The sequence below is a fragment of the Oncorhynchus kisutch genome, linkage group LG4 (genome assembly GCF_002021735.2).
Source record: "Oncorhynchus kisutch isolate 150728-3 linkage group LG4, Okis_V2, whole genome shotgun sequence".
Lineage (NCBI taxonomy): Eukaryota > Metazoa > Chordata > Actinopteri > Salmoniformes > Salmonidae > Oncorhynchus > Oncorhynchus kisutch.
Genome location: NC_034177.2, coordinates 23,317,029 through 23,332,388, shown reverse-complemented (window position 1 = coordinate 23,332,388; position 15,360 = coordinate 23,317,029). Strand labels below are relative to the sequence as shown.

The 15,360-nt window shown below is 43.2% G+C and overlaps 1 protein-coding gene across 2 annotated transcripts in view; it reads right to left on the bottom strand.

Annotated features, from left to right (window-relative positions):
- LOC109889249 (junctophilin-3-like) overlaps positions 1–15,097 on the bottom strand; it is a 35,539-nt gene extending 20,442 nt beyond the window's left edge. For both annotated transcript variants that reach the window (XM_020480551.2, XM_031822679.1), the window contains exons 1-2: positions 13,705–15,097; positions 1,151–1,940 (exon numbers count right to left, since the gene is read on the bottom strand). In XM_020480551.2, coding sequence (XP_020336140.1) covers positions 1,151–1,940; positions 13,705–14,086 — 1,172 coding nt within the window. In that variant the 5' untranslated portion in view covers positions 14,087–15,097. The remainder of the gene's footprint in view (positions 1–1,150; positions 1,941–13,704) is intronic.
- Positions 15,098–15,360: the final 263 nt, after the last annotated feature.

The window sequence follows — 15,360 nt, the reverse complement described above, 5'->3', positions numbered from 1 at the left end:
TAGGGCACTGCAGCTCAGTGCAAGAGGTGTCACTGTAGTCCCTGGTTTGAATCCAGGCTGTATCACATCCGGCTGTGATTGGGAGTCCCATAGGGTGGCGCACAATTGGCCCGGTATCGTCTGGGTTTGGCCGGGGTAGGCCGTCATTGTAAATAAGAATATGTTCTTAAATGACTTGCCTAGTTAAATAAAGGTTAAAAAAAATAAGAATGATTATATATTTTTTTTAAATACTATTTTCAGTGTCCTGGTTTTATTTTTACTATGTTACTGATTACAGGTTGCAGGCAAACAATGAGTTGAGAGCTGCTTGCTCTTGAGATTATATTCTGGTGAAACTAAGCTATGTTGCGTGCATGTCAATATATTTGTGCTTTGCGATGTTGTAGGCCACTTTGTGCATGATTTCTCTATTGTGCTACATAATTGATACGGTGTATAGTATACCTCCACTACACTACTTTGATACACATCAATGGCAATTAAAAGTGAATATACGCAATGCCCACTGAAACAAAAGTTGGTATATGGCATATTATTTTTTATTTTGTATTTGCTTATAGCCCACACGAACACTACTGATCATGAGCGAGTCACAATCACATCCTTTGATGTGTCATCGTTGTCACTTTTGGTGATAGTAATTTTTGAGTTTGGTACACCGAAGGCTTATGTCCAACAGTCACAGTTTTCCACTGCAAACTAAACCCTAGTAATTGCTATTTGGAGGTACTATAAGCCCTCTATCCATCAAGCCAGACCCAAAGATGACCCTCTGCCAGCCTCCTATACACAGACTGCTATCATTAAGCAATAAAGCACGAAGGGGTATGGTATATGGCCAATATACCACGGCTAAGGGCTGTTCTTAAGCACAATGCAACACGGAGTGCCTGCATACAGCCATTAGCCGTGGTATATTGGCCATATATCACAAACCCCTGAGGTGCCTTATTGCTATTATAAACTGGTTACCAACATAATTAGAGAAGTAAAAATAAATGTTTTGTCATACCCATGGTATACAATCTGATATACAATCAGCCAATGAGTATTCAGGGCTTGAACCACCCAGTTTATAATAAGGCCCTACTCCTACTCCTAGTAAGGCCTACAAAGAAGGCCACATGGTCCTGTTGCTGGGGCTTACCTGGACATGGCGATCTCAGCCTTCTGCTTGGCGATGTCTGCAGCCTTCTCGGCCGCGTCCACAGCCCGGTCCACCTTCTCTCTGATCTTACTGGCTCTGAGGGGGATCAGGTTCTTTCTCTTGCCGCTCACCAGGACATTCTGCTTGTACTTGCCCTCCTCCTTGGTCCCGTCAGGGAAGGTAGTGCAGCCGTACCCGTGCCGCTTGTTTCCCACCCACTCCCCCTCATAGTGCAGGCCGTCCGAGCGCCGGCTCACGCCAAAGCCTGTGCGCTTGTCGTTCTTCCACTCACCGCAGTAGGTCTCTGTTGCCGTGGCGTCCACATCATCCTCGGCAGCAGCCAATTCGGCCTCGCCTTCTCCCAGGCTGATGGTGGAGTTGACTGAGCTGACCGTGCTCATGCCAGCCTCGCTGCGGAACGAGCTCTGCTTGGAGCGCTGGCTGGCTAGAGAGCTCCTGGACTCGGACTTCCTCAGTTTGAGTCCACTGAGGATCGAGCGACCTCGGAACAGACCCTTCTTCTTGCCCTTCAGCAGCTCTGCCTCGCTGGGTGCCGTGAGCACGAAGCCCCCCCGCGACACGGCCGGACTGCCAGCAGAGGCCATCCCACCCACGCACGCCACGCCGGCCCGGTCCGGGAGCAGAGCCATCCCGTTACTGTGCTCCGAGCGCAAGGAGTTTATGGAGGTACGCAGCGGAGAGCGGATGACGGCTGCCATGCCGTACGGCACACTCTGCCGCAGGCCGTATCCCTGTCGCATCCCCCCCAGCCACTGGCCCTGGTACGTACCTGCAAAGAGAGAGACAAAGGTCACAATGCATACCAATATGATATAACAGCATATCAATAAATTATTCATTTTTATATTTCACAATACAACAACAACACTAGAGATAGAGATATGTGCCTAAGGGCGCTAATGAACATACTGCAGAGTCTAGCATATGTAAATGCCTCTTTGTCTGTGTCGGGACTCAGCTGATGACAATACAGCCTACTACAGTAATACTCGCTGCCTGAACACACACTCTTCCCCTCCAGCATTGTCTGCATCTTACCTGAGACACTAAGTTCAAGTGCTTCAATTAGGGACTAAACCATGCAGTATTACCATAATAACAACAACCAAACATACTACTACTACTACCACTACTAATACCGCCAGTACCAACACTACTATACTAAGGATATCAAGAAAAAATACTGCATCCCAGGCTGTATCCCAGTCATCAATATATGTATGAGGGAAACTGTGGCGAGATAGTAAGTGAAGAGCACTCATAACATCTATCAACATGTCCATCCCGTTATCTATCACTATATCCATCCCGTTAACTGTCAGCACTGTTATTTAGGGGTCATATTGCCAACAAAATAATGTCATGTTCTTTTCCCTGAAATGTCCAGTATGGCAGCTGGTCATCATGTCGTCTGCCAACCTCTCTGATTGATCATGTCTCAGTGTGCTCCTATATAGAGGTAGCAAATGGACATTAGGTGCCTGAACAGCGTATCAAAGGACTGACCCTGACTGGCTAGGGTCAAAGGTGAGGCTCCACTGGGCACTGGATTCCATAATTCAATTCAGTGGTGCTATATTATGTCAAAGGTTTTCAGCCCGATTTTCAGCCTGATGCAATACATGACATATCTATAGGGATAGGTAGCATTGTTTCCTATTGTGAACTACACTCTAAGTCTATTTTGTCTGTGAATAGGTCCAATACTTGTTCAGTACACTGCCTTAGTAGTTTATATTTTAAAGATGTCACAGGATTTTTACTCTCTTTTTCTCTATTTCCCATTCCAGTATAGGTCCATCTGTTGGATATCTCTGTAGTGCTGAAATCTAGGACAATTCACTGCATCTCTCTCTCTATCTCTCTCTCACATGCACGCACGCACGCACGCACACACACACACACACACACACACACACGCACGCACGCACGCACGCAGGCACGCACGCACACACACACACACACACACACACACACACACACACAGACAGACACAATCCTTGTGGGGACCAAATAATTGATTCCCATTCAAAATCATATTTTCCCTAACCCTAACCTTAACCCCAAACCTAACCCCAAATCTAACCCTATCTCTTAACTCTAACCCCTAACCCCTAATCCTAATTGTAACACTAACCCTAATTGTAACCCTAACCCTAAACCTAAACACTAAGCCTAAAATAGCGTTTTTCTTTGTGGGGACAGACAAAATGTTTCTGTGTTTTACTATCCTTGTGAGGACTGCTGGACTAATTGCCCGATCTATAGGATCCATCTATGTACAAGTATTCATCTATCTTATCTATATTCCGTCCTTTCCATGCTGCCAATGACTGAGCAAACCCTCTGATGTAACAGCTCTTCTGCTCTGTGATTCATCGCAGCAAGCTTTCTAGAATTTGCTGCTTAAGTGTGGAATCAGCACACATACAGATGTAGGATCTTAATTGGATCACCCTGTTGCAGGAGAACTGTACCGAAAACTTGTAGTGTATTTGAGGTTTTAAAAGGCTTCTAAAGTTTGTAGTTTTCACATTGACATTTCGGACTTGATTTTTCCCTTATAAAAAATGTATCAACCCCTACAAAAATGTCCATGAATTATAATCCTCATAATAATTCATATTTCCTCTTGCTGCATGATTATTTTCCTGCTGTAGCAAACTGGATCAAATTTAGATCCTACATCTGTGTAGGTCCATATAAGGATGCACACACACACACACACACACACATACACTCTCCCCTTTCCTCTCTGCCTTCATTGCTATCTTTGGGCTGGCGTGTCAGGGAAATGCATAAGGTTGGATGGCTCAATGAGGCAACAGCAGAGAGAGTGTGGGATATCCCCACCCCCACAGCAACACACTGCTGCTGCTACTTCTACTGCTGCTGCTGCTGCTGCTACTGCTACTACTTCTACTGCTGCTACTCCTACTGCTGCTACTCCTACTGCTGCTACTTCTACTGCTGCTACCTCTACTGCTGCTACTTCTACTGCTGATACTGCTGCTACTCCTACTGCTGCTACTTCTACTGCTGCTACTGCTGCTACTTCTACTGCTGCTACTTCTACTGCTGCTACTTCTGCTACTTCTACTGCTGCTACTTCTACTGCTGCTGCTACTTCAACTGCTGCTACTGCTTCTACTTCTACTGTTGCTACTGCTGCTGCTGCTACTTCTACTGCTGCTACTTCTACTGCTGCTACTTCTACTGCTGCTACTGATGCTACTTCTACTGCTGCTACCACAGTACTGAAACCTACTACTCTTCAAAACAGGCCTGGCAGTCTGGGTGGGCATTGAATATTTCTGTGCGTTTGAGTGTGTGCGGGGGGAGAGTGAAATAGGTAGACAGAGAAGAGAGAAAGAGGGAGAGGGCAAGACTAAGACCAAGCTCTAACATATCTCTCATGTGGAGGTATTAATCATTGTCATACCTCCCCCCGTTCCACATACGTCTGACCGTCACAGAGACAGCTGGCCGACATCTGGGCACACCCGCCCGATCCTATCAGTCAACAGCTGTGTGCCTTATGATGGATCAAACACAGGCCTCAACTGATAGGATTACACTGATATTCCCATAGACAGAGAGAGAGAAAGAGAGAGAAAGAGAGAGAAAGATAGAGAGAGAAATAGAGAAATAGAGAGAGAGAGAGAAAATGAGAATTAGCTAGGGCCTTCCAGCATTGCTCTGGCACATCTATCTATCTAGGATCACTTCCTGTTTTCCAGCTCTTGATTTGATTTGATTTAATTGATCCCAGCACAGACACTCCAGAGACAGAGAGAGAGAGGGAGGGAGGAAGTATGAGTGCTTCTTCTGTCTGATTTTTGTTTTTAATTGTTAGCTTTTGCGACACAGATGAAATAAGGTCCAGACTGAAATAACTTGGGTTATGTCTGGTTTCAACAGAGTCCATATACACAGAGAAGTGACTTATCCTCTCTTGACAGTTTGATTAGGTCCATTTTGGATCAGACCACAGCATATTAAGTTGTTATTATAGTTTGCAGACACATTAGCTAGAATCAGATCATAATGAAAGACTTGTGTGTACCCCCCCCCCCCCCCCCCCCCCCCCCCCCCCTCCCCACACAAAAAAAAGACTAACAATACAAATATAGACTGGTGTGTCCCCGACCTGCTGCAGCAGAACATTTCTCAGTGAAGGAGGTGAAGCTTTAAAAGAGTTGAGAAGGGACGTCTCTCTCCCATGAGAGAGCAGCGAAAGTAAACTCTGATTCTTTGGCAATCCATTGACATAGCCATGGGATCATCATCTCACCATTACTTGTATCTCACTACAGCCATTAGTAAAGCATAGCTAGGCTAATGACTGATGCAAGTTTGCACACATGAACATTAATTATGAGGCAAAATAAATACAATGCCACATCTAGCAGAGAAAAATGCAGTAGTCTACCTGAATATACTTTTAACAAATATGTGTTAATTGAATTCAAAGTATCAAGTGCTCCTGAAATGTCAGTGACATTTTCCTTCTGGCTTAATTTTGACATTGACATACAAATCCTGTCATTACACATGCCATGAATCATTCCACATCAAGCAAAACATATTATATGCTTACTTGAGTTGTGTCATCCTTGTGTAGCCTTATAGACTTTAGGAATGTTTTAATACGCTGCATCGTGACCCAAAGTGTAGGCCTATTGTCATTGGAGCTCTCCAAGGTGCTGAAATGATAGCATTCTCTCTGTGGGGGTGGATGGATGCACATTCATCATTGGTTTGCCTGAACAGTTTCCCACGCTTGTATGTGCCCTTACAGCTCTACCAGGAAGTCGGAAAGCCTATTTCAATTCAGATCGACGCTAGTTTCATCAGTTAATTAGGCTGTGGTAGAAAACTCCGCGTCGTGGAGGCATCTCTCAGTCGTGTTAATAATCAGTGAGTCAAGCATATTATTCAATTTCCCCACAGCTATGAAAACATCTAGGATTCTGAAAATATATTTTAATTCACAACGTGTCACATGCTGCCGGCGTTCAGATTCGGCCTAGTATGTGATGCATGTAGCCTGACTACAATAATCCTCTGTCGTTTATTTGCGTATTGGTTTTCTATGGACTATGCAACTCAGATGTTAAAACGAATCCGGTGGAGGTTTTCCGCCGAAGGGCTGCGAGATGGGTTTTGCAACAGCAGTACAGGGGACAGCATGGAAATGGTTAAACGTGGAAAGATCAAAGACGCGGAAACATCAGAGAAACTCTGATTAGATCACGCGCCAACCAACCCCCTGTCTGAATTCATGATAGTTATGTGTTCTTCTGTTTCTAGGTTAAACTTGTCTGTTGTATATTCACTCCAACAGAGATGGCGCGTCTTTTTCAAAGTTTAGGCCTACTAAATCTGTAATCAAATGATGAATCTCATTTTTATATTATAGGCCGCATTGTGAGTTAAATTCATGACAGAGGAAATTGAGAAGGATGGCAGAAAGTGTGTTTGGATTGTCTCTTTCATGAATTATTCATATTTTACAAAGTCAGTACTTGCACTTCAGACTTGTATGTTTGTGTGTGAGAGAGAGAGTGAGAGAGACAGACAGAGAAAGTGAAATATATATATATATATATATATATATATATATATATATATATATATATATATATATATATATATATATAACAAATCTGCTGATGGTAATGCTTAGGCAAACAAACTATGAAGGAAAATAGAAATTGGGCATTTTGCCCATCTAATCAGGTATATTTTTTTGTATTTAAAAAAATGATTTTATTATTTTAATTAAATGTATAAATATTGAAACAAAATGGCATTACACATCTCACTATTAATATCCCCACTATTATGGGGTTTTTATGTAAGGTCCCTCTTTTCATCATCCTAATGTATCTTAAAACGGCCTGTTTAACTCAATGAAGTTACTTATAGATGATTTGGACATGATTTGGAAAATGCTAATTTAGGTACCATTGACTTGCAACACACACCTTAAATTTGACTGCTTTATTAAAAACTGATTTCAAATTCTCTCTAAACACGTGGATTATTTATCTTTAGGCTCTCCTAATTGTACACTATATGACCAGAAGTATGTGGACACCTGCTTGTTGAACATCTCATTCCAAAATCATGGGCATTAATATGGAGTTGGTCCCCCCTTTGCTGCTATAATGGCCTCCACTCTTCTGGGAAGGCTTTCCACTAGATGTTGGAACATTGCTGCTGGGACTTGCTTCCATTCAGCCACAAGAGCATTAGTGAGGTCAGGCACTGATGTTGGGCGATCAGACCTGGCTCGCCGTCTGCGTTCCAATTGATCCCAAAGGTGTTCGAAAGGGTTGAGGTCAGGGCTATGTGCAGGCCAGTCAAGTTCTTCCACACCGATCTCGACAAACCATTTCTGTATGGACCTTGCTTTATGCATGGGGGCATTGTCATGCTGAAACAGGAAAGCGCCTTCCCCAAACTGTTGCCACAAAATTGGAAGCACAGAATCATCTAGAATGTAATTGAATCCTGTAGCGTTAAGTTTGCCCTTCACTGGAACTATGGTGCATAGGTCTAACCATGAAAAACAGCCACAGACCATTATTCCTCCTCCACCAAACTTTACAGTTGTCCTGGCATCCGCTAAACCCAGATTAGTCTGTCGGACTGCCAGGTGGTGAAGCGTGATTTATCACTCCAGAAAACGCGTTTCCACTGCTCAGGAATCCAATGGCGGCAAGCTTTACACCACTAGAAACTATTTTCATGAAGCTCCCGAAAAAAAGTTATTGTGCTGACGTAGCTTCCAGAGGCAGTTTGGAACTCTGGAGTGGGTGTTGCAACCGAGGATAGGCAATTTTTACGTGCTATGCGCCTCAGCACTCGGTAGACCCGTTCTGTGAGATTATGTGGCCTACCACTGAGCAGTTGTGGCTCCTAGATGTTTCCTCTTCACAATTACAGCACTTACAGTTGATCGGGGCAAAAATTTGACGAACTGACTTGTTGGAAAGATGCCACTTAATGGTTCTACTGCCTATGTTTGTCTATGGAGAGTGCATGGTTGTGTGCTCGATTTTAAACACCTATCAGCAACGGGTGTGGCTGAAATAGCGAATCCACTAATTTGTTGGGGTGTCTACATACTTTCGCATATATAGTGTATATATATATATATATATATATATATATATAAAGTTTATAGAGATAACTTAATTGTATTATATATAGATCCATTTCTAAATTACAAAATGTTTGACCAATTTACCTCGTTTTGTTGTTGAAGTCACTTAAAACATTTAGATCAGACAGATTACAGTTTTAGTTGAGCAAGAGTAGTGGCAGCCAGGGAAAGAGTTGGGAAAAGTTTTTGTGACATAAAGTGGTTTCTGGCTAGAACAGACACGGACAGACTGCAATCCAGAACAGAATACAGCTAGCAAAACTGTTGCAAAAACATCAACATTCAAAATGAGCTGCAGTTAAAAGCTAAATCTCTCAGTAAGCTTAAATCGACTACGGATGTTATCCGGGATTTGGTTTTGAGCTTTTTCTGTCACAGAGAGGTGATGGTGTGCCCCTGTCTTAGATTTTTCCATTTAAGGATTATTAACACATAGAAACATCAGACTATTGATTTATCATTTGAACGCTAATTCTCCCAAAATTGCCCTGTACATCACAAAATTGATTTACATCGTGCTCAAAATTTTGAATAACTGAGCATGCTATTTATTTGGCCTCATAACATAATCTGGTTCAACAGCAACAAGATATGTTCTTTAATAACTGTGATAACACACCATGCAGGATGATATAACAACATAAAGCAGCTGACGATCTACAAACCGTAGACCCCTCCACATCTCTACATGGTTCAAACCACTTCTTAACAACCATGTTGGTATGTAGGTCAGGGATCACATTATACAGTGCCTTGCGAAAGTATTCGGCCCCCTTGAACTTTGCGATCTTTTGCCACATTTCAGGCTTCAAACATAAAGATATAAAACTGTATTTTTTTGTGAAGAATCAACAACAAGTGGGACACAATCATGAAGTGGAACGACATTTATTGGATATTTCAAACTTTTTTAACAAATCAAAAACTGAAAAATTGGGCGTGCAAAATTATTCAGCCCCTTTACTTTCAGTGCAGCAAACTCTCTCCAGAAGTTCAGTGAGGATCTCTGAATGATCCAATGTTGACCTAAATGACTAATGATGATAAATACAATCCACCTGTGTGTAATCAAGTCTCCGTATAAATGCACCTGCACTGTGATAGTCTCAGAGGTCCGTTAAAAGCGCAGAGAGCATCATGAAGAACAAGGAACACACCAGGCAGGTCCGAGATACTGTTGTGAAGAAGTTTAAAGCCGGATTTGGATACAAAAAGATTTCCCAAGCTTTAAACATCCCAAAGAGCACTGTGCAAGCGATAATATTGAAATGGAAGGAGTATCAGACCACTGCTAATCTACCAAGACCTGGCCGTCTCTCTAAACTTTCAGCTCATACAAGGAGAAGACTGATCAGAGATGCAGCCAAAAGGCCCATGATCACTCTGGATGAACTGCAGAGATCTACAGCTGAGGTGGGAGACTCTGTCCATAGGACAACAATCAGTCTTATATTGCACAAATCTGGCCTTTATGGAAGAGTGGCATGAAGAAAGCCATTTCTTAAAGATATCCATAAAAAGTGTTGTTTAAAGTTTGCCACAAGCCACCTGGGAGACACACCAAACATGTGGAAGAAGGTCAGATGAAACCAAAATTGAACTTTTTGGCAACAATGCAAAACGTTATGTTTTGCGTAAACGCAACACAGCTCATCACCCTGAACACATCATCCCCACTGTCAAACATGGTGGTGGCAGCATCATGGTTTGGGCCTGCTTTTCTTCAGCAGGGACAGGGAAGATGGTTCAAATTGATGGGAAGATGGATGGAGCCAAATACAGGACCATTCTGGAAGAAAACCTGATGGAGTCTGCAAAAGACCTGAGACTGGGACGGAGATTTGTCTTCCAACAAGACAATGATCCAAAACATAAAGCAAAATCTACAATGGAATGGTTCAAAAATAAACATATCCAGGTGTTAGAATGGCCAAGTCAAAGTCCAGACCTGAATCCAATCGAGAATCTGTGGAAAGAACTGAAAACTGCTGTTCACAAATGCTCTCCATCCAACCTCACTGAGCTGTTTTGCAAGGAGGAATGGGAAAAAATGTCAGTCTCTCGATGTGCAAAACTGATAGAGACATACCCCAAGCGACTTACAGCTGTAATTGCAGCAAAAGGTGGCGCTATAAAGTATTAACTTAAGGGGGCTGAATAATTTTGCACGCCCAATTGTTCAGTTTTTGATTTGTTAAAAAAGTTTGAAATATCCAATAAATGTCGTTCCACTTCATGATTGTGTCCCACTTGTTGTTGATTCTTCACAAAAAAATACAGTTTTATATCTTTATGTTTGAAGCCTGAAATGTGGCAAAAGGTCGCACAGTTCAAGGGGGCCGAATACTTTCGCAAGGCACTGTAAATGCAACCGTACTGTAAGGTTGAACAGGTTGACTCATATCCAGATAGACAACTGTCAGGGCAGTTTCCTGTAGCTTTCAGTTTTGTGAGTGTGTTTTACTCCCAATCACATAGTGTGTGATAATCAGCAATCACTTTGATCATTATCATGTGACTGATGGTGTACAATGGAGCGTCAACAACCATCAGAAACACTTGTAAATTAGCTACATGACAATTATTAACACAGACTGTTGAAGTGTTCTCCATAGATACCTTGGATGGGTCCCTTATTCCATGGCCATTGGCAGTATAGAATGTCTGACTCCATCTGAGGGGTAAGACATTGGAAAGACAATGCTACTTTAACCTCTCTGTAGCTTTGACTCCTCCCTCCTCTCTGTCGCTGTCTACTGTGATTGTGATTAAGCAGCCAGATTAGTGCCCAAATAAGTAAACCCCATTAGCAAAATCAACCAGCCAATCAGAGCAAGGAACACTGAGTCCCCTGTGACACGCTGACTTGCTGCGTGTCTGTGCGTTTCCACAGCAACTTACTGTACAGAGACAAGAGGCAGTGAGGCACGAGGGAGACAGAATAACAACTGCTCAGAGCATAGATCCTTTTGCTCCTTTCAGTTGTGGTTTGATAAGGAGGTTATGCAACATGTGTGATCACAGATCGGGGGGTATAATGCAAGACTATTTCTTATTTACGATGATGGATGCTGTAATCAGCTGATTAATGTTGTTGTTTGGCAAAACATGCTGTAGCTTACAGACACGAGGAGTATACATACTGGTGTCTTTTAAAGACACTGACTGATTTATAGACACAGTGAAGTGTTACATAATGAATACTGACTGTAGATATCAAGTATCTGAGTGTCTCTCATACGACAATAATCGACTATTCCTCATTCTCATACATCTTTATCTACCAGTTTATCTTCTCCAAATCCATTTCTCTCTATTACATCTCATACTCATTTCATTATAACAAAGCCTCACAGGCCTAGTGCTCTCTTCAGAGTGGATACTGTAACTGTTATCATTGTGGATATAGTACTGTATCATATCTGTTCTGCATATTCTGTCCCCATTAGCCTGCTCTCTCTCCTCGTTCAGCCAGTGTTGGGTGGGCTGCTGGTTGGGTGCATGATTGTGTAAGGTGCTAGAGAGTTATATAAGCTTAACAATGGTGTTGCACCAGGAGGTTTCACCAGAATAATTCAAACTATTCTATAGACAGTTATGTCCTTTAACTGTGTGATTGTTTTAGTACCTTTGTTTTGTGATATGAAATGTTTTGATGAATATATCTGGATGGACCTGGAATCCACCTTAGGAGAGAGTATGTGTGTATTTGGGGTATAGTAAGGACTTCCAGGCTCTCATCACTGTCATCATTTATGGCCTTAGAACTAGATCTCTCCCAGCCCAGCCTGGTCTCATAGACTAGCCGTAACATAGTAAACGTATATCAAATCAAATTGTATTTGTCACATGCCTCAAATATAACAACCTTAACATGAAATGTTTACTTACGAGCCCTTAACCAACAATGCAGTTAAATAAATATAGTTAATAAAATATTTACTAAATAAATTAAAGTTAAGAAAAATGTATCAATCAAACAGTAACACAATAAATGTACATAACAATAACGAAGCTATATACAGGGAGTACCAGTACTGAGTAAATGTGCGGGGGTACAGGTTAGTCGAGGTAATTTGTAAAGTGACTATGCATTGATAATAAACAGCAAGTAGCATCCGTGTAAAAACAAATGGGGGGGGAGGGGTCAATGTAAATAGTCAGGGAGGATTAATTGTTCAGCAGTCTTATGACTTGATGGTAGAAGCTGTTAAGGAGAAGTTTGGTCCTAGACTTGGCACTCCAGTACCACTTGCCATATGGTAGCAGAGTCTGTGACTTGGGTGACTGGAGTCTTTGACAATTTTTTGGGCCTTCCTCTGACCGCCTAGTATATAGGTCCTGGATGTCAGGAAGCTTGGCCCCAGTGATGTACTGGGCCGTACTACCCTCTGTAGCGACTTACAGTCAAATGCCTAGCAGTTGCCATACCAGGCGGTGATGCAACCGGTCAGGATGCTCTCGATGGTGCAGCTGTAGAACTTTTTGAGGATATGGGTACCCATGCCAAATCTTTTCAGTCTCCTGGGGGGGAAAGGTGTTGTTGTGTTCTCTTCATGACTGTCTTGGTATGTTTGAACCATGAAAGTTTGTCGGTGATGTGGACACCAAGGAACTTGAAACTCTCGACTCCTCCACTTCAGTCCCGTCGATGTTAATGGGGAACTGTTGAGCCCTCCTTTTCCACTGAGACCAACAAATTAGTATGATATGTTACACTTGGTATGGTTAAAAAAAATGAAAGTAGGTTTGTTGGTTGCGGTGGATAGGTGGTGTATAATGCGAAAGTTGAGCAACTCAAAGATTTTGAGTTCTTTGAGACAACTTTAGCATTATAATTTGTAACATAGCATATGAAATGGGTGATGGACATAAACAAATGAATACATACCATATGAAACGTAACATATCATATTAAATGGAACGTCTGGGATTTACGTACAGAAGGATACAAAATGCTCTGAGACCAGGTTGCCCAGCCAGGTTTACCATGAGTTTCTCTGTCTGGTTATGGGAACTTCACCCTGACTGCTTATTTCCTATTCATGGCTGTACAGGTAATCTGGAATATTTCTTCCTCTCTCTCTGACTGCATGCAGAGTCCGGATGGCCTTAGTTTGGGCCTCTAAATGTATCTCCCATTGCAGCTCGAGCAGCGGAACTGCTTACTTAAATGACAGATGGACGGAGAAAGAGAGCTTAGTTTCTGAGTAACAGGAGAATAATGAAGCAGGTGACAGTTCAATTTTGTGTGTGTGTGTGTGTGTGTGTGTGTGTGTGTAAGGCATCCATATGTTGATGCCTTACACAGATTGTACTACTCAGCCATAACATGACTCAGTCTGAGTCTGGGTCTTACCTCCATCAGAGTAGGTCTCCGTACCGTATCCATCCTGAAGACCATTGTTCCAGGTTCCCTCATACTTCCCGCTGGTGCCGGTGCTCTCCCTGAGGCCGTAGCGTCCCTTAAATCCACTTGTCCACTCCCCCTTGTACACCCACTTGCCCTTGTTCTCAACCCCAATCCCATGGCGCTTGCCCTGCGCCCAGGTGCCCTGGTAGGTGTTCCCACTGGGCCAGGTGTACACCCCCACCACCTCAAAACCATGGCTCCAGGACCCTGAGTACTCGCCTTGGCCCTTCGGCCCAGTGCAGATGCCATGGCCGTGGGCTTTGCCTTCCTGCCACCCGCCACAGTATGACCCCCCATCATCAAAGTTGAACCTGCCCCCAGTGGACATGCATGAAATAGGTTTTGGCAAATCCCCCAAATCTCAAAAAAAGAAAAAACACAGTTGGGGTCAGAGTTGGTGATGATGAGGTGTGAGGGGGAGGAAGACACACATACAAATCCCCTGGGTTGACTTAAAGAAGAAAAATAAAAATAGCCCCCAGAGTGTAGGGTCCCTCCTGTGAGGCCGGAGCAGCGGGAGCCTCTTCAGACCATTATCCTGGAGCTGTGGTTCACTGTCACTCCCAGTCCAATCTCCTACAGCCGCAGCTCACAAATGGGAAAAGGCCTATGCCAGCCATGTGACTTCCCTGCTGACACAAATGCAGAAAACCCTCCTTCTCCAGGTTTTGGGTTCTTTCCCCCTCCCTCCACACAGGGCCCCACCGCCGGCACTCTCCCAGCCGCTCTTTAGCGCTCCCTGGCAGCTGAGCACCACCAGGCTCCACCTAGAAACCCCAGGTAACACAGCTAACAGTCAGCCGCTGGCCAGATCCGACACCATTTTCAGCTTTACAGATCCATCTCTTCTGGCTGGCTCAGCTTGTCGTCTGTACCCAACCCACCCAACATGCTCCTGCCGCACAGTGCAATACAGAAATAGAGAGAGAGAGAAAGAAAAAAAGAGGGATTCAGCTTGTTTCTCTCCTGATGCCTCTGCTAGTGAACAGCAATGCAGTCTCTTCCCATATGCACACACACATACGTACACTCTCACCAACAGCAAGTGTGCACACGGACCATGAAAAAAAAACAAGTGATCTGATTATTTTCCTCCTTTCTTTTCCCTTTCCCTCTCTCTTTTTTCATCCACGTCCTTAAGTGGTTGAGCGATGCTGATGCTTTTATTCTTGTTCCCTTTCTGGTGAGAAATCCAGATTTATCTCTGCTTTTCCTCCTCTTAATGCGCCATGCTCTTAATTTTTATATATCACTATCTGCCTTTTCGGTTGTTGTCTTATTCCCCACTTCTCTCCTTATGGTTGGGTCTCTCTCTCTCTCTTTCTCTCTCTCTCTCTCTCTGGTGTCTCTCAAATCTGCTCATTAGAGGAGGACTGTTCCAATGCAGCCAACACCCCCTCCCCCTCACATGCATGCTCCTATTTTTAAAGAGACAGAGGCAGCATAACATCCAAGCCTCTCTCCTCTCTCTTTTGCAGCCCTGAAGAGCAGAGATTGCTTTTCTATTTGCATGCCTTAGCCTTTTCACCACTCCATCGCTGGTCTGTGCATAAAAACATATTTAATCATTATGTAAGAGAATTATATGGTAATAGATAGAGA